The sequence below is a fragment of the Dryobates pubescens genome, chromosome 42 (genome assembly GCF_014839835.1).
Source record: "Dryobates pubescens isolate bDryPub1 chromosome 42, bDryPub1.pri, whole genome shotgun sequence".
Lineage (NCBI taxonomy): Eukaryota > Metazoa > Chordata > Aves > Piciformes > Picidae > Dryobates > Dryobates pubescens.
In genome coordinates, this window is record NC_071653.1 from 866,763 (window position 1) to 888,900 (window position 22,138).

Genomic DNA, 22,138 nt, shown 5'->3' on the forward strand with positions numbered 1-22,138 from the left:
CAGCTGTGCTGACTCAACACTGTAATCGTTCTCATTAGCAATAATTGGTGTTCAGAAGGGCAGGAGGTGTTTGCTGCTGGTGGTGTCCCCAGTCCCTGAGAACTGCACAGGCAGGGATGATTTTGGTGCTGGAAATGCTCTCTCAGAGGGGGTCAGGGTTACCCAACAGATTCTAGGTGGATTTCTGCCCCCCTACAGTGCAGGCTACTCTCTGCTGTGGGTGCAGCGGTGCTTGTTGAGGGATCCCTTCTGGGTGAAGCTCTTACCGCAATCAGCACAAGCAAAGGGTTTCTCACCGGTGTGGGTGTGGCGGTGGGAAATGAGATTGTGCCTGTGGCTGAAGCTCTTGCCACAGTCAGCACAGGTGTACGGCTTCTCACCAGTGTGGGTGTGGCGGTGAGAAATGAGATGATCACTGTGGCTGAAGCTCTTCCCACAATCAGCACAAGTGAACGGCTTCTCACCAGTGTGGGTGTGGTGGTGACCAATGAGATGGCCCCTTTGTCTGAAGCTCGTGCCACAGTCAGCACAGGTGAACGGTCTCTCACCGGTGTGGGTGTGCCAGTGAACAATGAGAGAGCCCCTGTCTCTGAAGCTCTTGCCACAGTCAGCACAGGTGAAAGGTTTCTCACCGGTGTGGGTGCGGTGGTGGGAAATGAGATTGTGCCTGTGGCTGAAGCTCTTGCCACAGTCAGCACAGGTGACTGGCTTCTCAACTGTGTGGGAGCGGCGGTGACCAATGAGATGATCACTGCGGCTGAAGATCTTCCCACAGTCAGCACAGGTGTACGGCTTCTCACCAGTGTGGGTGTGGCGGTGAGAAATGAGATGATCACTGTGGCTGAAGCTCTTCCCACAATCAGCACAAGTGAACGGCTTCTCACCGGTGTGAGTGCGGCGGTGACCAATGAGATGGCCCCTTTGTCTGAAGCTCGTGCCACAGTCAGCACAGGTGAACGGTCTCTCACCGGTGTGGGTGCGGTGGTGAACAATGAGATGGCTCCTGTCTCTGAAGCTCCTCCCACAGTCAGCACAGGTGAAATGCTTCTCACCGGTGTGGGTGCGACGGTGGTGAATGAGCATGCCCCTATGTCTGAATGCCTTGCCGCACTCAGCACAGCTGAAGGACTCACCAGTGTGCACACGACGGTGCAGGCTGAGGTTCCCCCTCTTGGTGAAGCTCTTGTCGCAGTCAGCACAGCTGTAGGGCTCCTCACTACTGTGAATGAGCTGGTGCCGGATGTATCTTGTGCTCGTGGTGAAGCTCTTGCCGCACTCAGCACAGGGGAACAAATGCTCTCCGGTGTGGATGCGGCGATGGACGGTGAGAGTGGAGCTGTGTTTGAAGCTCTTGCCGCAGTCCCTGCAGGTGAAGGACTTCTCAGTGCTGTGCACACTGCGGTGCTGGGTGAGGGCAGACTTCTGAGCGAAGGTCTTGCCACACAGCGCAGCTGTATGGCCTCTCACCGGTGTGGGTGCGGCAATGCCGGATGAGACTGGAGCTCTGTTCGAAGCTCTGGCCACAGTCACCACAGATGAAGGGCCGGGGGCCAGGCTGGGGGCAGTGGTGCTTCACCTGCTCAGAGCCAGGTGGGAAGCTCTGCCCATACTCAGGGCACTGATTCAGCTGCTTGGGTGGCACAGAGGGACCTGCTCTGGCTTCATCCTCCTCTGTAAATTCCTTTTCCCTCTCATCCTGATCACCTTCATCCTCATGGTTATCCTCCTCTTCATACTCATCATCATCACAGTCGTCATTCTCCTCAGCATCACCATCCTCCCTCTTGTCCTCTTTCTTCTCCTCCTCTCCCTTCAAACTGAGCTTTGGCTGCTCCAACTTGATCTCTGGGTGCTGCTTCTCCTCCCAGCTTTTGTCTGGGTCCTTCTGTGAGGCCATACTGTAGCAGGAAGGGGTCACAGCACTGAGATTTGGACCATGGAAGCACCTGAGCCCAGGATCAGAAAACCTCAGATTCTTCCTGGGACATGACAGTCCCTGACTCCCAACACCCAGTTGGAGGACAGAATGCAGAGGGGAACTCAAACCTTCAGTTTCTGCCACAGTCTGGGCTCAGACCTCTAATACCTATACTGAGACCCCAGGTTCCTGTGATCAGTGCCCTGAGGTACCCTGGGGCTTACAAGTGGTCTTGTCCCACTCTCCTTGAGCCTGGTGGCATTGGCAGGGTGGCTCCTTGCCCAGGCCCTGTCCTTTGATCTCTCCTGGCTCAGGCAATGGAGGCTGCAGCACTGACCAATGAAGACCAAACCACTTTCAACCTTCTCCCACCACCTTCCAAATCCCAACCCCAAACACCACCTCCTGACACACAGCTGACCCTCACAAACCCAGGCAGTTTCCAGACTCCAACACCTGATGTGCCTCAGAGCCCCTGGAGGGGTGAAATGTGGTGGGTAGGAGGAGGTGGAGGAGGCTGAGAGGTGCCCTGGGAGTCTGGGATTCTGGGGGCTGGGGTCCTGCTGTTGCCTCACTCTGGGTTTCTTACCTACTGTGCTGCTCCAAGGGGCAGATCTGCAAACTCTGCTCTTCCACAGCACACAGGGGCAGGGATGATGGAGAGAGAGGGACACAACTCCTGACACAGAGAAGCAAAGGGCTCAGAGGAAAGCACTGACCTGCAAGGGATAGCTCAGCACTGCCCACAACCAGGCTGCACAGCTCAGCCTTGCTGGGGACAGCTCCCAAGCCCAGCAGCACAGCCACAGCACACAGCCAGGGCTGATCAAGATGGGAGGCCTCAATAAGTGCAGACTCAGCTCCTTGCCCAGCACACAGCCCCCAGCACACAGCTGCAGGCCAGCACCACAACACAGCTGCCTCCACACAGCCTCTCCCAGGCCTTCCGTGCAGCTACCTCCCACTGCCTGCCCAGGCCTCTGATGCCTGCAGCTGCATTTGACAACAGATCTTGCTCAGGTCCCACCTCTCCTCCCTGGCCCTGTCCCCACCACACCTACTCTGTGCACAGCTCTGCCCTGCACACACCTCTCTGCTGCCCACTCCCCAAGAGAAGATCACAGCAGCCCTCAGGACACACACAAAGGGAGCTTCATGATCTCTGGAGATGCAGCAAAGGGGGAAGGGACTTGGGCAGCTTCTTGCTAAACTTCTTCAGCCCTCACTGGGATGCTGGAGGAGTCTCTGCCTCCTGCCCAAACCTCACACCTCCAGCACCCTTCACACACCTGCAGCCCAAAGAGACTCCCTGGAAAGGGTTTGGCTTCCTTCTCTCCCTGACCATTTCTCTCAGCTGTCTCTTTGCAGTTCTCCTGGAGCTGCCACTCCACAGCCCCAAGAGAAAATGAGGTTGGATGGGAGGGCACAGTGCCCAGGGGCTGCTGTTCATCTCCCAGCTGACACATGCAGAGCTGCAGCACAATTCACTCCTTTCACCTCCTCAAATGCTGCCAGATTCTGCCATGCCCTGCACACACATTTGCCACCTGGGCCCTGGATCCTCTCCCCTTCTTGGAGGGACAAGGCCTAATTCCTGCCTGACCATTCCCAGGCCCTTCCCTCATTCCCAGCCCATCCATGGCCCTGCTGCCTTGGCTGTCCCATGGCCCTGGGTCCCCCACCTCCACTGCCACTGCAGCTGGAAGGCTGGAGTGGGAAATGCTGTGGTCCTGCTGTTGCCCCCCAGTCTGGGTTCTTCACCTGCTGGGCTGTTCGAAGGGGCAGCTCTGCAGACTCTGCTCTTCCCCAGCCCAGAGGGGCAGGGCTGATGGAGAGAGAAGGACCAAGCCCCTGCCAGAGAGAAGCAAAGGGCTGAGAGCAGAGGAGTGAACTCCAAGGGATGGCTCAGCACTGCCCAGGACCATGCAGCAGAGCTGAACCTTACTGGGTACAGCCCCCAAGGCCAGCAGCACAGGCACAGCAGCCAGGGAGGAAGGGCTGCTGGAGATGGGAGGCCTCAACAAGGGCAGGCTCAGCTCCCTGCCCAGCACACAGCTGCAGGGCAGCACCACAAGAGAGCTGCCTCCAGGCAGCCTCTCCCAGGCCCTGCCTGCAGCTGCATTTGCCAGGAGCTGTTGCTCTGGCTCCAGATCTCCTCCCTGCTGCTGCCCACAGCCCCCAACCCCACCAGCTCTGTGCTCAGCTCTGCCCTGCAGGCCACCCCCGCCAGCAGGGCCCTCTCTGTGGTGCCCACTCCCCAAGAGGAGACCAGAGGAGCCCTGAGGACACAGAGCAAGGGAGGTTCCTGCTCGCTGGAGATGCAGGGAAGGGGGAAGGGACTTGCCCAGCTTCTTGCTAAACCTCTTCAGCCCTCACTTGGATCCTGGGCAAACCCTGGCAGCTCCAGCACCACCCCCACACACATGCAGCATAAAGAGCCTCAGCTGAAAGGGGGTTTTGTTGCCTTCTCTCCCTGCCCCTTTCTCTCAGCTTTCTCTCTGGAGCTCTCCTGGAGCTGCCACCCCACATCCCCAAGGTGAAGATGAGGTCTGATGGGAGGGCACAGTGCCCAGGGGCTGCTGTGTATCTCCCAGCTGCCACCTGCAGAGCTGCAGCACAATTCACTCCTTTGGTCCCCTGCAGGGCTGCCAGGTTCTGGCACTTCCTGCACACACAGCTTCCAGCTGGGCACTGGATCCCTTCCCCTTTTGGGGGGGACAAGGCCTAATTCCTGCCTGACCACCCCCAGGCCCTTCCCTCACTCCCAGCCCATCCCTGTCCCTGCAGTCTTTGCTGTCCTGTGGCCCTGGGAGGGGAAAATAAATGTGGTGGCTGAGGAAGCCTCTAAGGGACCTGGGCTGGAAGCAGGAGCACAAGAATGAAAGGGCTGAAGGCTGGGATCAGCTGGAGGGCTCCAGCCAAGGGAGAGGGTTGCAGAGGAGGGGTGGGGAGGGACCCTGCAGCCCCCTCACACAGGAGCTGATGAAGGGGGGGACAGAGAGGGAGTGAGAGCTCAGGTGACTCCTGCCCTGGGGTGTGGGGTGAGGTGTAAGGAGTGGTCTGAAGAGCATCATCTGCCTCATCACTGCCATCAGGAACCAGGACACAGCCAGGGCACAGCCAAAGCATAGCCTGGGCACAGCCTGGGTAGAACCAAAGCATAACCTGGGCACAGCCAAAGCATAGCCTGGGCACAGCCTGGGCAGAACCAAAGCACAACCTGGGCACAGCCAGGGCATAGCCTGGGCACAGCCTGGGCAGAGCCAGGGCACAGCCAAAGCAAACCTGGGCAGAGCCAGGGCACAGCCAAAGCATAACCTGGGCACAGCCTGGGCAGAACCAAAGCATAACCTGGGCACAGCCTGGGAAGAACCTGGGCACAGCCTGGGCAGAGCCAGGGCAGAGCCAAAGCATAACCTGGGCACAGCCAGAGCATAGCCTGGGCACAGCCTGGGTAGAACCAAAGCATAACCTGGGCACAGCCAAAGCATAGCCTGGGCACAGCCTGGGCAGAACCAAAGCATAACCTGGGCACAGCCAGGGCACAGCCTGGGCAGAACCAAAGCATAGCCTGGGCACAGCCAAAGCATAGCCTGGGCAGAACCAAAGCACAGCCTGGGCACAGCCTGAGCACAGCCTGGGCACAGCCAAAGCAAACCTGGGCAGAGCCAGGGCACAGCCTGGGCAGAACCTGGGCACAGCCTGGGCAGAACCTGGGCACAGCCAAGGCATAACCTGGGCACAGCCTGGGCACAGCCAAAGCATAACCTGGGCACAGCCTGGGCACAGCATGGGCTCCCCCCTGGGCCTGGCTCTCAACCCAGGCACTGCCCTTTAGCACAGCAGCTGCCAGCACAAAGGCTCCAACCTCCCAGAGCTCCCCCAGAGGAGCCTCTGCTGCACCCCAGACCCCATGCTGCCCACGACCCCTGCTGGCCACAGCAGCCCCCACAGGGCAGCAGGGGGGGGGGCAGGGCCAGCCCCTGCAGGGCACCAATGGCTCCTGCTGCAACACAGCAACAAACAGAGGGGGTCCGCAGCTGCCCCTAGCAGGGGGAATCAGCAGCACAAGGAACCCCACCGACCCCCCACCCCACTGCCCTACCCCACAGCCCCCCCGCCAACACCGCAGACCCCCACAGCCGCACAGAGGTCCCCACAATCACAGCGACCGCCCCCCCCCCCAACCCGCGCAGGCCCCAAGCGCCAAGCTTGCAGAGCTCCCACGGACCCCACCCTGTATCCCACGGACCCCCCACACATATCCGCAGAAGCCCCCAAACAAACCCCACCGATTCCCCCTAGATCCCCGCAGAGGCTCTCCCCGCCCCAGCCCCACCGACCCCTGCCCCACAAACCCTTCCCCAACCCAAGCGACCCTCCTGACCCCGCGCAGCCCCCCACAGACCATTCCCTCATCCCCACCCCACCACCCCCAACTCAGCCCCACAGACTCCCTCACCCCACCTGGACCCCGGCACAAGAGCGAAGCAGAGCAGCACAAGGAGGAGGAGGAGGAAGAGCTCAGCGCACAGGGAGCCGCCGGCCCCGGCAGGCTGCTGCCGAGCAGAGAGCGCTGGGAGGGAGGCCCCGGCCCGGCCCCTCCGGCTGCTGCGGCCACGTGTGACGGGGAGCGGAAGCAGCTCGCAGTCCAAAGAGGAAGTCCCGCCCATGAGCGGGGACTGCAGCCAATCGGAAGCGCCCAGAGCGTGGCAGCTCCTCCTCCTGGGCGCTGCCGAGGCACAGCGGGGAGCTGCTGCTGCCGGCCGCCATTGCTGCCCCCACGGCCGGGCAGCCGCAGCCAATCAGAGCCGCCGAAACAGCCCAGCCACGCCCCCAAGTCTCAGCAGGGAACCGCCCCTGCCGGCCGCGGGCACCATTGGGGCTGCCTCCCGGCCAGAGGCTGCGGAGCGCTGGAGCAGTGCCTGGGCTGTGCGCGCGGACAGCGCTGTCGCGACAGAGCTGCGGGGTCGTGAGGTGCGGTGGGGCGGGAGGGGCTGCGGGGGCCGGGGAGCGCTGGGGGCAGCGGAGCGGAGTTGGGCAGGCTCCGGGCGGCCCCGGGGCACGGCAGTGCCGAGGCCGTGCGGCTGCTGGGCCCAAGGGATGCCCCGGGGCATGCTGGGAGCTGCAGCCCCGGCTCCGCGCGGGGCATGCTGGGAGGTGCAGCTCGCAGCCAGGGCGGCGCTGTCTGGGCTGAGCTGCGCTGCGGGGGCAGGGCTGGGGTACAGCAGCTCCGGAGCAGCTCTGAGCCAGCAGCGGCGCAGAGCTCCCAGGAGGGTTGGGGGAGCTTGGGAGGGCTGCGCAGAGGTTTCCAGGAGCTCTGGAGAGCTTTTCAGCCTCCTGGCTGGAAAGCAGCCCTGAGGAGAGAGACTTGGGGGTGTTGGGGGAGGAGAAGCTCAACAGGAGCTCTCAGTGTGCACTTGCAGCCCGGAAAGCCAATCAGAGCCTGCGCTGCAGCCAAAGAAGTGTGGCCAGCAGGGCAAGGGAGGTGATTCTCCCCCTCTGCTCAGCTCTGGTGAGACCCCACCTGGAGTACTGCCTCCAATTCTGGAGCCCCTATTACAAGAGGAATCTGGAGGTGCTGGAAGGTGTCCAGAGCAGGGCCAGGAGGATGAGCAGAGGGCTGGAGCTGCTCTGCTATGAGGACAGACTGAAGGAGTTGGGGCTGTTCAGTCTGGAGAAGAGAAGGCTCCAAGGTGACCTAATTGTGGCATTCCAGTATCTGAAGGGGGCTGCAAGAAGGCTGGGGAGGGACTGCTCAGGCTCTCAGGGAGTGATAGGACTAGGGGGAATGGAATGAAGCTGGAGGTGGGGAGATTCAGGCTGGATGTGAGGAGGAAGTTCTTCCCCATGAGAGTGGTGAAGCCCTGGAATGGGTTGTCCAGGGAGGTGGTTGGGGCCCCATCCCTGGAGGTGTTTAAGCCCAGGCTGGATGAGGCTCTGGGCAGGGTGATCTAGTGTGAGGTGTCCCTGCCCATGGCAGGGGGGTTGGAACTGGATGATCCTTGTGGTCCCTTCCAACCCTGACTGATACTTTGATACTATGATTTTTTTGCTGAGGATTCTCTGCAGGGTTGGGAACCCAAAACCTCTTCCCAGCCTCTCCCCAACTCTTGCAAAGAGATTTTGATGCCTCCCGAGGGGGCTTGGGGCAGCTCCAGGGGATCTGAACGGCTCAGGAAGAGTTTTTCTGTCGCCTTCCAGAGTTTCAAGCAGGTGCTGAGGACTTTCCTGGCAGCTTTCAGCCTTTTGAAGCATTTCTGAAGGATGTTGAAGACTGCAAGAAGCCAGAGCCTGGCTGAGACCTCTGCAGAATCAGTTTGCAGGAGCTTGGCAGCGATGGGGATGAGGTTTTGGAATTGGCTTTGAGTTGTTTTGGCACTTTTCTTCATTTCCTGAAGCTCTGTGGATTATTTCCAGCCCCTTTTCATTCCTTTTGCAGCTATTTTGCTTATTTCGGGGTGCTTTTAATGGGTTTTGGGGGAGATTTTGCTTAGCCTCAGCATTTTGAATGACTTTTGAAGATAGCTTGAGTATTTTAATCTCCTTTTTCATGATTACTGAAAACATTTTGATCATTTTCAGGCCTTTTTAATGATTTTTTTTTAATATTTTGATCATTTTTAGGGTTTTTCTAATGATTTTTGAGGTATTTTTATTATTCCCAGGCCCTTTCAATTATTTTTGAAGGATCTTTATTCATTCCAGGTCCTTTTAGTGATTTTTTTTTTGCCTTTTTTAATGGTTTTTGAAAAGATTTTGTTTCTTTTCAGGCTCTTTGAATGATTTTCAGAGAGATTTGCATCATTTTTAAGCCACTTTTTACAAAGAATTTTGAGTGCCCAAAATAACTCCTTAAAATCTTCAAGTCTTCAAACAGAGCTTTTAAAGCATCTTTAGGGAGGTTTAGAAGGTTCTAATAGTTTGGGAAATGTTAAAGTCTTCTCAAGCTGCTGAAACAGGAATCCAGAGGCACAAAGCTGTCAGCTCCCTTGAGCTGCAGCTATAGAATTTGGGGGGTTGAGATGTGAAGCATCAGGACTGTGGAACCTGCTGCTCCTGGTAGAGTTGATCCAATCCTAGAAGAGTTTGGGTTGGGAAAATCCCAAATTCAGAGGGCAGCTGTTGGCAGGAGGAACATTGCCCTGCTTGCAGCAGGCCCTTTGAACTGCAGCTGAGGGTTCAGAGCTGCCTTAGGAGGAGACTTGAGCCCTGGGGATGTATCCCAATGGGAGTTGTATTCTCAGCCCCTGAGTGCTGCTGGTTTGCCACAGGGTTTCTGGTAGCTCTGTGCTTTGCCTTGGGAGGGAGGTGAGGGAGACAAATACCTGCTCCTCAGCACTCACTAGGTGCAGCCCAAGGCTGTGGTCATTGCATCAGAATGCTGGGATGGTAGGGGCAGGAAAGAACCTCTGGAGAGGAGGTTCAAGCCCCCTGCCAGAGCAGGATCCCCTAGGGCAGGTCCCACAGGAACGCATCTGGATGGCTCTGGAAGCTCTCCGGCAAGGGGCACTGCAGGGCCTCTCTGGGCAGCTGTGGTGGTGAGAGAAAGTTTCTCCCTCCCCCACAAAGAAACCACAGCTAACTCAGTCAGAGGAGCAAAGGATATGAGCTATATTTGCAAGCAGGATAAAATGCAAATGGATAGATAAACAATATACAGTATTTACAACATATACAGAGATATATTGCAAAGAAAGTAATACAGAGCAAAACTCCCTCCTCCGGCCAGAGGAGGGTTCCCCCCCTGTACCCCCTCTGTCCCCCTACCTCCCCCCTTAATCTCCCAATAATCTATAATAGTGTGATGTGTGGTCACTCATAGGGAACCAGTGAGGTCATGCCAACAAGGCACTCCGAGTTTATATAAGTTGTAGAAGTTCCCTTGCTAGGCACTTCTGCCTTTCCCTTCTTCTTCTAAGCTTTACTTTATTGTGCTATACTCACACCATAGGCCTGCAATACTGGGACAATAAAGGAACAATACTCGATCATATTGGTCAGCTGTATTGACTCCAATCTCTGTCCCATTAAGTGGCTCCTGAACTTGTGATTTGGGATCCTCGGCCTACGATGCTGCTCGACTCAGCATACAGAGGTACGCTCCGAGCGATACGGAAAGCTGGTCGAAAGCACTGCCCCGGTGCTGACAAATAAGCAGCGTGCACTCAGAAAAGGAAGTGAATCTCACCTGGGCCCAGTGAGCGACCGGGGAGAGGCACGGGGGAGCACTCAGCAAAACAGAAGAGGCAGTGCTAAACGCCCTCCAAACTATCCTCTTCGTAAGAGGCATTACTGGCGATTCTGGGATCTTAAAAGGGCTCTTAGCCTGGGCCCGGAATCATCCCCACAGCAACTAAGCTTTTACTTCCAAAGCGCAGGATGAGATTGCAGCCCAGCTGTGGGATGAGGTGCTAAATACTTAAAAGGAAGCTCTTCGCACTAGCCCCGTGTGACGGACTGTCACGTGCATTGCAATCGAAAACAGCAGAGCAGTCTACTCCCGATTCAGCTGCGGCGGCGTTTGTTTCTAACCGAGACGAACAAGGGAGATTTGGAAGGCATCCCCCGCCCTCCGCCCCCCTCCTTTCTCCCTGCATATCCTCCGTCAGCATCCTCCTCACAATTTCACTTGCCCGCTACTCCTCCCTCTACACAAATTGCAGCTCTCTTACTACCGTCCTTTTGTGTGGAAAAATCTGCTCCTGCCACGTCAATAGCGGCAGAAGTGAATCCTGATCGAGCTGATAAGGCGTGAAATCAAAATGGAGGTCACTACGCATGCAGAATTAGACAAAGAAGACGCCACACCTGCCATCTTGGCGAGCACACCGTGTTTATTAGACACTACCACTGCCGCCCGCCCCAAGCAGAGAGAAAGACATAAAAAGGCAGCAAAGCCTGTGCCTTGGCGTTTTCGACCCCCTTCATCAACATCTTCCTCTGATACCACCAGAGATGGCTTGGATTTGGAAGACGAGAGGACCGATACTGGGGGCCCGGACACTGCCGACTCTGCTCTACAACTCCTCATAGAACAAATGGAGCGTTTGCAGGCTCGTGATTATGGAATTTTTGCGGCCGCACACCGCCCACGAGCCCCGGCCACCCCGGCGGTGGTTCCCACCACAGTGGCAGCCTTCATCCCGGCAGTGCCCATACCAGCAGCGCCCCCCACCTTGTCAACTCTTCTGGCATTGCCCCCCATCCTGATGGCCCTGGCGGCTCCAGTGCGGGTTCCCGTCCCGGCGGTTCCGGCGATAGTCCCCATCCCCGTGGCCGTCCCCTTGGCAGTGGCCCTGGTGGCCCTGGCCGCCTCGTCAACTCTTCTGGCGTTCCGCCCCATGCCGGTGGCCCCAGCGGCTCCGGTGTGGGTTCCCACCCCCGTGGCTCCAGCGACAATACCTGCCCCCCTGCTTCCTACACTCCAGGAATTATCAACAGAGCATGGCACTCCAACGACGGTGGCTTCAATTGTGTTCTGATAAATCGATCGGGAGGGGCAGGGAACTGCCCCATTGTGTTGGTGGAAAGGTATTGTGGGAAATGTAGTCACAGCCTGTACCTGCATTTCCTGTGGTACAGGTCAACAACGAATGTAACAATCTCTGGACTGAGAAATGCTAAAGGAAGCTAGGCAAGCCATAGCTGCCTATGGGTTACAGTCAGGATACACAACTGCTGTAATCAATCAGTTGTTTTCAATGCATTTGTTAATCCCTTCTGTCACTTCTGTTAGCAAATGGTGTTTATTACATGGTCTGAGACCAATCCACTCGATCCCGGAGGAGATGGGTGCCTTACAACCTGGCTTCCCAACTCCCAGTCCCCTCAAATTGGGACCTGATTATTATTCACCTGAAGGATTGTTTCCTTACAATTCACTTACATCCGGAGGTCTCAACAGAGCCTATGCCTACTGAGTCATCGATTAAGGCAGACTCCACCCACCGGTATCAATGCATAGCCCCAGGCATGCCAGAACTTTCTGGCTTGGCTTTTGCTCTCATTTAGAGAGCCTTATTGTGACTTTCTCACCTGTAAGTCTATGGATGATATCCTGATTGTGAAAAAGCTACATCCTAAGACAGTGCCCTCTGACATTCAACCCATGTCAGCAAGCAAGAAGGTCACAAACAACACTATGCCTTGCAACTTCTCAAGTGGCAATTCACTTGCAAATGCCTCGGAAGTCACGCCCCGGCAGCCAGCAGACCTTTTACAAGGTGTCACTGCTACCCACCTCGATGGGGCGAGCCTTTTTGTTAGATCATATCAGCAACTGCAGCTTCCTGATAACGCTTTGCAGTTAAGTCAGGACTTAGCGATCAAAGAGTGGTCAAGAATCCAGGACAGTAACTCTGACTCTGTACTTTTCACTGCAGTGAAAAGTGTACTTTTACAGCTGCAGTGCATGCACACCAATGCACGCAGCCTAGGCAATAAGCAAGATGAGCTGGAGGTCCTAATCCACCAGGGCAACTATGATATAGTTGCCATCTCAGAAACATGGTGGGACAACAGGCACGATTGGAGTGCTACACTGGGGGGCTACAGGCTCTTTAGGAGGGATAGGCGAGGGAGGAGAGGAGGAGGGGTGGCTTTGTATATTAGGGAGACACTTTCTGCCTAAGAACTTGAGGTGGAAGATGAGGGAATTGAGAGCCTGTGGGTTAAAATCAGAGGGCAGCCCAACAAATCTGACATCCTGGTTGGAGTCTGTTATAGACCACCCAACCAGGATGAGGAGGTTGATGAATTATTCTACAAACAACTGGAGGCTGTTTCAAGATCATCAGATCTTGTCCTCGTGGGGGACTTCAACCTGCCGGATATCTGCTGGGAACTTAATTCAGCAGAGAGAAGGCAGTCCAGTAGATTCCTGGAGCGGATAGAGGATTGCTTCCTGACGCAGCTGTTAAGTGAGCCTACCAGGGGACAGGCTCTGCTTGACTTGCTGCTCTCCAATAGGGAAGGGCTAGTGGGAGATGTGACCGTGGGAGGCTGCCTAGGGTGCAGTGACCACGAGATAGTGAAGTTTTCAATCTGCAGGGAGATAGGGAGGAGTACCAACAGAACCTTCACCTTGGACTTCCGGAGGGCAAACTTCAGCCTCTTTAAGAAACTTATTTGTAAAGTTCCCTGGGTACCAACCCTCATGAACCGAGGGGTCCAGGAGGGTTGGACCTACTTCAAACAGGAGCTCTTGAAGGCACAGGAACTGGCGGTCCCCATGTGCCGAAAGATGAGCCGGCGGGGAAGGCGACCGGCCTGGATGGACAAGCAGCTCCTGAAGGATTTAAGGGAAAAAAAGAGGCTGTATCACCTTTGGAAGGAGGGGAAGGCTTCTCGAGGTATGTTTAAGGAAGTGGTTAGACTATGTAGGAATAAAATTAGAGAGGCAAAGGCCCAGTTGGAACTGAAACTGGCCACCTCTGTGAAAGATAACAAAAAGCAATTTTACAAATATATCAATGCTAAAAAGAAGGGCAAGAAGAACCTCCACTCCTTACTGGACCTGGAGGGGAACATGGTGACCGAAGATGAGGAAAAGGCTGAGGTCCTGAACGCCTTCTTTGCCTTGATGTTTAACAGCAAGGTAGGAGTCCAGGATGAGTGGCCTCCTGAGCTGGGTAATAGGGTCAGGGAGCAGTGTAATGCCCCAGAAATCCATGAGGAATTAGTCCGGGACCTGCTGAGCCACTTGGACACCCATAAGTCCATGGGACCGGATGGGATCCATCCTAGGGTGCTGAGAGAGCTGGCAGATGAGCTGGCCAAGCCGCTCTCCATCATTTTCCTCAAGTCCTGGCTCACTGGAGAGGTCCCAGATGACTGGAAACTGGCCAATGTGGTCCCCATCCACCAGAAGGGACGGATGGAGGAACCTGAAAACTACAGACCAGTCAGCCTGACCTCAGTGCCAGGGAAAGTGATGGAGCAGATTATCCTGGCAGCAATAACTGCGCACCTGAAGGATGGCCAAGGGCTCAGGTCCAGCCAACATGGATTTAGGAAGGGCAGGTCCTGCCTCTCCAACCTGATCTCCTTCTATGATCAGGTGACCCGTCTGGTGGATGTGGGGAGGCCTGTGGATGTAGTCTATCTGGACTTCAGCAAGGCCTTTGACACCGTCCCCCACAGTAAACTGCTGGCTAAGCTGTCAGCTCGTGGTTTGGACCACAACACTCTGTGCTGGGTTAGGAACTGGCTGGAGGGCCGAGCCCAGAGAGTGGTGGTGAATGGTGCCACATCCGGCTGGCGGCCAGTCACCAGTGGCGTCCCCCAGGGATCAGTGCTGGGCCCCATCCTCTTTAACATCTTCATTGATGATCTGGATGAGGGGGTTGAGTCAGTCATCAGCAAGTTTGCAGATGACACCAAGTTGGGAACAGATGTTAGTCAGTTAGAGGGTAGAAAGGCTCTGCAGAGGGACCTTGACCAACTGGACAGATGGGCAGAGTCCAATGGGATGGCATTTAATAAGTCCAAGTGCCGGGTGCTGCACTATGGCCACGGCAACCCCATGCAGAGCTACAGGCTGGGGTCAGAGTGGCTGGAGAGCTGCCAAACAGAGAGGGACCTGGGGGTGCTGATTGACACCCGCCTAAACATGAGCCAGCAGTGTGCCCAGGTGGCCAAGAAGGCCAATGGCATCCTGGCCTGTATTAGGAATAGTGTGGCCAGCAGGAGCAGGGAGGTCATTGTGCCCCTGTACTCTGCATTGGTTAGGCCACACCTTGAGTACTGTGTCCAGTTCTGGGCCCCTCAGTTTAGGAAGGACATTGAGACACTTGAACGTGTCCAGAGAAGGGCAACAAGGCTGGTGAGAGGCCTTGAGCACAAGCCCTATGAGGAGAGGCTGAGGGAGCTGGGATTGTTTAGCCTGGAGAAGAGAAGGATCAGAGGTGACCTCATTGCCCTCTACAACTACCTGAAAGGTGGTTGTAGACAGGAGGGGGTTGGTCTCTTCTCCCAGGCAACCAGCACCAGAACAAGGGGACACAGTCTCAAGTTGTGTCAGGGGAGGTTTAGACTCGAGGTGAGGAAAAAGTTCTTCACTGAGCGAGTCATTTGTCATTGGAATGGGCTGCCCAGGGAGGTGGTGGAGTCGCCGTCCCTGGAGGTGTTCAAGGGGAGATTGGACGTGGCACTTGGTGCCATGGTCTTGTTGTGAGGTCTGTTGGAACAGGTTGGACTTGATGATCCTTGGGGTCTCTTCCAACCTTAGTTACTGTGATACTGTGATACTGTGTGTGTGCCATCAAGTTTGGCTAACTCTTTGTCCAGACCAGCATCACGAGTCAGGGAGCCTAAAAGCTTTGCCTCCCTCTTATCCAGGTCCACTGTGTCCAGACCCTTGTCCCAGCATCTCAGGGCCCAGCTTAGTATTGGCTCACCCTCTTTCCATGCATAATCCAGACTAGTTAGCCTTAATTCCTTTCTGGGCAGAGTTATTGTATCCTGTTCTGAGTCAACCTCATCCACTGCTGGGTTCTGCAACATGCTGGACCCCGCTGACATGCCTTCCTCAGCATCCCTGCTTGGAGATGATTTTTGCCTCCTTTTCCTGCAGGAGCATCAGGGGTTAAGTGTGGCACTGCTGGTGCTGGGGCAAACCCTTGTGCCTGGGGCTCTGGCTGAGATCTGGCACACACTACAACCCAAGCCCTCCCTCTTTGTGTTTACACAGTGCTTGCAGTGCTCACAGCAGACATGTCCCCAGTTCTTAGAGCTTACAAAAGCCTGCTTTATTCCTCTGCAAAGAGCTCTTAATGGGTTAGCTCTTCCCCCACCCAACACGGTCACAGCAAATGCCCCTATAAAGATTATATTTAAGCACACGGAGCATATTGCAATGACTTGATGATCCTTGGGGTCTCTTCCAACCTTAGTTACTGTGATACTGTGTGATACTGTGATACTGCTCAGCAGGGTCTATCAGGGCCATTTGATTCCTTTGTTGATACCTTACACAAGTCACTCAGATCTGACTCATGATATGAAGGCAAAAATGCTGGATATTTTGGCATTTGACAATGCCAATGAAAAAAACTGAGCAGGTTTTCAGCATTGTATCAAGAGGTGCCACTGTCTCATGATTGCTGGACACAACGATGAAGGAAGCACCGACAAACAGCAATGTATCTCACCATGGCCATAGAAGCAGTCCTGAAACCACCAGCACGACCACTGCACAAGGGAAACAACCTGAGTGGAACTCATCGTGTTTCTGGGAAACTTAGGTACTTTAAATCAAAATTGCCTGACTGCTGGACAGTCTCGAAAGTGTCCATTGTCACAGATCTAATCATTTTACTCTAGAATGTCATAGGTAGGGAGATTGCTCCCGCAGCACGAAGATACCCCGTGACAACCCCAAACCAGGATGCTTGGATCACACCCTCCCTCTCGCAGCCATCCTCTGACAGCATCTAGCGGAACTACCAACAGCCGCATACCACCTTTGATTCCACAAAGTGTTGTCGAGTTCAATTGATACGGTCCTTTGGGTCACAGACCCTGTGCTCTGTTAATTGGCAGGTTGTCTACCTCTAGGCAGGGCATCCTTACAATTCCTGGTTCAATACATTCTGATTATGACTGGGCTATGAAAATTATGCTCTATACCATTACCTCTCCTGGTAGCACTCTTGTTGGGACAGAAATTTGAGTCCCAAGTGCCTAAACTTCTAACAGGATTCCTAGAGCAAAGAAGGCCTGATATCTCATTGGCCCTAGAAATCCAGAAGGGAAAACTGGAACAGATTGTATCTGTCAGACACCCTTGTGGACAAATTATACAAATTTCAATGATTGTGGATACTGGAAACAATATTATCATTATGTCCCGTCATAAATGGAATGGTCACTAGCCATTGCTCATGGCAAATGCTGAAGTTATGGGATTAAAAGGTATCCACACGACCTGGGTTAGCAAAGATCTAGAGCAATTAGCTTTAACAACTGCAAATCAGTCACTGTAAGACCCTCTCTGTTAACCCTTCCAGTTGCTCTAATGGGCTGACATGCCTTAAGTCAGCCTCTGACTTAAATCAGAGTACAAATTTATTTTTCTTCCTTTTCTGGAGCAGCTACTGGTCAGCAAATTAAAATGGAAAACAGATAATTCAGTTTGGGTGGGACAATGTTTGCTCAGACAAAATAGGCTGCAAGTCGTTAAGACCCTAATACAGAAAAACAATAGTAACTAGGGTACACCTTGCTAGCCACCCCCACCCCTACCTCCACCCCTGGACAAAGGACAATTTTCTGGTACGACTCTTGTCGACAACAGCTCTGCTCTGATTTAAAGTTCCAGTACTAATTTCTTCATTTCTTCATTTCTGATTGCAATGTCCTCAAGAGATTTGTTATTTAGAGTTTTGCTAAGTTTTCCTGGTAAGCATAATGAATGGTACGCATTTGGTACTTATAGGTAGTTAATACATAGTAATTGTACTAAGGTGTAAGGACTTAGTGATGAGTTCACCTTGTAAGATTTTCTTTTGGTTCGAACCTTCTTAGTTGTGTGCCTAGGCATTCAAAGGAGCTCCATGTAATATTGTAATAATGTTAAGGTTTGTAGTGAATAGGTATTCATTTTCTAAGGTATTCTTTAGCTAATGTAACGTCTTTAGATCTCCTTCTTAGACATAGGCTATAAAAAATACAAAAAATACAAAAAAATGGTGAACAAAAAAGGTAACAAGTGCAAAGAACAAGAAATTTTAAAATGGTAAACAAAAAGGTGACAAGTGCAAAGGAAAAGTTTAAACAAACCAAAATATAACAGAAGTCCAAAAACTCTGGATATAAAAAAATAGAGTACTGAAAACAGAATAGAGTACTAAATACCAAAAAAGAATAGAGTACTAAATAACAGAATAATAAACAAGAAGAGCAACAATAAAAGTAAAAAATATTAAAAACAAAATATGACAAATGAAAAAATCATAAGGATTACTGACAAAAATAGCTGTTAACAAAAACATAAGAATTGTTAGCAATAAATAAATAAAATAAGGATTATCAAGACTACTAGATTAAAACAAAACCTCTATAAAAAGAAGACATCAAGGCAGTTAAAATGCACAATAATAATAAAAAGTATTAATAGAAAAGCAGAAGGTTACAAAATATAATAAAAGGCAACAATACAAATTAAAATAGAAAATAGGTTAAATGAACTAAACATGCAAAATAAAAAATAATTGCAATAAAGAATACAAGATCAAGCAAAATAAAAGATTAAATACTAGATAAAAAAATACATTAAAAAATTAAAAAATAAAAATTGATTAGAATAACAAATTAGAATACAGATTAAAAATTACAACAACAAAATACAAACAATAATAAAGTAAACAAGAAATAAAATTTAAAGAACAACAAAAATTTAGCCTAAAATACAAAACAACAAAAATAATTAGAAATAATAAATATTTAAAGAATAACAACAACAAAAATTAGAGTAAAATATAAAATAACAAAAATTAGAAAAACTGTATAAAAGTTGGATTAGAGTTAGAAAAAAAAAAAGAATAAAAAATGAATATGTCAAAATTAGGTTACAATTAACAACACAAATTAACCACAAATAATTAAACAGTATAGATGAAAAATGAAATACAATGGAAAAAACAAAAATACATCAAAATGGTATAAAAATAATAAAACAAGCAAAATACAAAATTAAAAAAAACACATTAAAAATTACAAAATTAGCTATACAAATAATAAAAAATAAATACAAAATTAGCTGTAAAAATAATGAAAAGCAAAAACCAAAATGGTAACTAAAAATGACAAATAACAAGAAAAAATAATACATGATAAAAGAAATACATTAAAAATACAATAGAAAATAAAATGAACCAGATTAGAATTAAGCAGACAACAGATAAAAATAATTTACAAAAAATAAATTGGAATAAAAAGAAGCTGAAAATTGAACAAAATAATGAAAACTATGTAAAAGTAGTGGAAAAGACATATTCAAATTAAACTTAGAAAACAATAATACTATACATAATGAAATCAAAACAACATTAAACAGGTTTATTAAAAATAGATTTTAAAATATACAAAAAACCCAACCAAACAAAAAAAACCCACAAAATTAATTCAAAAATTTGACAATAGCTCACATTAAAAACAAACAAATAATTAGCTACAAAATATGTAGAATCATAGACTCGTAGAATGAGTCAGGGTTGGAAGAGACCACAAGGATCATTTAGTTCCAACCACACTGCCATGGGCAGGGACTCCTCACACTGGGTCAGGCAGGCTAGAGCCTCGTCCAGCCTGGTCTCGAATACTTCCAGGCATGGGGCCTCGGCCACTTCCCTGGACAACCCATTCCAGGGCTTCACCACGCTCAGGGTGAAGAATTTCTTCCTCACATCCAGCCTGACTCTTCCGATCCCCAGCCTTGTTCCATTCTCCCTAGTCCTGTCATTTCCTGACATGCTAGGATGTCCCTCCCCAGCATTCTTGTAGGCTCTCTTCAGATACTGGATGGCCACAATTAGGTCACCTCGAGCCTTCTTTCCTACCACCTGCAATCATCTCAATGAACAATGGCAGAAGAATCAAGACCATGAGGAAACAGCATTGCCCATGAAGCTGAACATTTATCATCTGGGATCACAAACATCACTCAGAAGAATGTACCATGGCACCATGTGAATTAGGACTGAATATTATGGTTGTTTGATAACTTTGTCTTCTCTCTTGTTAACTAAGTGTGCCTCTGAATGCAGACATCCTAGGGGATAAAGTTTCATCTTTACATTTCGCCAAACAAAAACTGAACCAAAACAAAATCAAAACAAACCAAAACAAACAAACAAACAAAAAAAAGGGGGGGGGAAGAGAGAATACCCCATAGCAGAAAAAATTAGCTCATGGTAACCCTAGAGATGCTGTAACCCTAGAAACATCAACCCTAGAAGTGCTGTAACCCTCTCACCACAAGACACACAGCACAACTGTCATGAAAATGACAATCAGCAAACCTGCTTAGCACTGATCTCAACGACTGTCACGATGATCCAAGATGTCAACAGAAAGTATCTAACTTCTAACCGAGTGTTGTGACTGCTTCACTGTTGTGTGAACATTAAGAGATCAGAATTACTAGGATGAGCAAAACCACGTTACTTTGTGTAATTTTATATTGGGCAAAGCAATGAAGCTCTTTTTGCTCTTGCTGTTTGCCTGCAAGTTTTCTGTCTGTGAAGCTAGAGCCTGGCCAGATCTACCTTTACAGATTAAAGAAATCTTGCTGCCATTAAACAATTCATGATTTTTGACCATCCTGGAGAAAATAAAGATGCAACATAACCCTAAGGCAGATTGTAAAAGACAGTGCTAAGGATTACATTTGTGCCTCAATCTCTGTATGCAATGTGTTCAGGCATAATCAAGTCTTCTCTGTCAATAAGAGGAGTGAAATGTAAAGATCGGAACTATCAAGATCTAAGTTCTTCTTTACAAAGTCTGTTATCTTTGACCATGGATTATGCCAGCTCTGTTAGAACGATGTAACTAGCTCAACTTAAGCTTTGTGCCTTGTACAGGTTACATCAGTCTGTTAGACATGCTGCACTGCAGAACTCTTGCTTTTGCTCTACTGCTTAGCTTTACCTTGCTTGCTTCTGTGTATGCAAGTAATGTCCTGTATGGGATGAGAATAACTCCCTTGACCAGATTGCTCACAAAAACAAAAGGCGGATTTGTGGGAACACCAGCTATGAGTGGTGTGAGCAATCTGGCAGTTCAGGCCTAAGAGCCTGACATGGTGGTAGGCCATGCTCAGCAGAAGTGCAGAGCCAGCTACCAGTATGCCAAAACAGTGCTGTGCCTGCAGCACTGTAACTAAAACAAGACGCTGGTAGCTAGAAACATAGTGAGTTATCTCGGGACAACAGGACATGCACCTGCATCAACAAACCTCGTGTGTCATCCATAGTTGGACCAATAATCTACAATAATGTTGATGTGTGGTCACTCATAGAGCACCAATGAGTCCATGCCAACAAGGCATACCAAGGTTATATAAATTGTAGCAGTTTCCTTGCTACGCACTTCTTCTTTCTTTTCCTGCCTGCCCTGTCTCCTCTCCTTCCATGCTTTCACCATAGGCCTGAGCCATAGGCCTGCAATACTGGAACAATAAAGGATCAATACCCGATCATATTGGTCAGCTGTATTGATTCCAAAAACCTCCGTCGTCACCATATCTGGCTATACTCTCCCCCTTGCATTTCCATTCCTTCCCTGAGCTGTCTCACCTCTCCCTGCTGTTTTCTGACACCTCTGGATGGCCTCATGCATACCAGCTCTGCCCTTTGAGGGACATTTCTGTGGCTTCATCTCCACTCTGAACCTTCCAAGCTGTGCTTTGTGAAGGCTTTGTTCTCTCCCCACTCCCCAGAAGAGCTCCATCCTCTCTGAAACCATCCTTCAGCCATGTGCACACTGCTGTGGCAGTGCTCTGAGCCTCCATTCAGCAGGCTGAAGCAGCCCAGGTCCCTCAGCCTCTCCACAGAGATGTCAACCCCCATCCTGGCAGATCTCCTCTGCAGTCTCTGCAGTTCCTCTCCATTCCTTCAGAATAGACATTCCCAAAGCCAGACATTAAGTATCCAGATGTGGCCTCAGCAGTGCTGAGTTTGGGGGAGGAGAAGTCCTGTGTGTGGGTGGCCACACACCTTGTGCCACAGCCCAGCTGCAGTTGTCCTTCTCTACTGTGGTCAGTCTTGGCTTCATCACAGGGCATTTGGAATGGTTCCTCCCAGCCCCTGTGGTGCCTTTCTGACTGAGTGTGGTGTTTTGAGCCTTAACTGGGACTTAAGAGCTGAAATGGAGGCAAGGCTATGAATCCCTCCCCCACTCCCCTCTACTCCTTCCCAACAGAGAGGAAAAAGGAAAGGGAAGGAGCAAATCCACCAGGAAACAATTTGGAGTCAGCTTGGAAGTAGAGAGGTAAAGAATTTTCTTTTAACAAAATATATATATATAGAACAGTAACAGGTAGGGTTCACAAGGGCAAGGAACAAGGATGGATGGGAGGGGAAAAAAACCAAGAATATAAAACCAGTATCACTACAGAGACAGGAGGGATCAGGCCCACCACATTACAGAGAAGCAGGGAGCCACCAGTAGTCCTTGTCCAAGCAAAGGCAGGGCCCAAAAGCTTATGGCTGCAGT

The 22,138-nt window shown here is 51.0% G+C and overlaps 1 protein-coding gene across 1 annotated transcript in view; it reads right to left on the reverse strand.

The window, feature by feature from the left end:
* Window positions 1–204: 204 nt before the first annotated feature.
* LOC128899251 (zinc finger protein 850-like) overlaps window positions 205–22,138 on the reverse strand; it is a 103,498-nt gene continuing 81,564 nt past the window's right edge. Inside the window, exons 3-4 of the mRNA XM_054177630.1 lie at window positions 1,443–1,502; window positions 205–1,363 (exon numbers count right to left, since the gene is read on the reverse strand). Coding sequence (XP_054033605.1) covers window positions 205–1,363; window positions 1,443–1,502 — 1,219 coding nt within the window. The remainder of the gene's footprint in view (window positions 1,364–1,442; window positions 1,503–22,138) is intronic.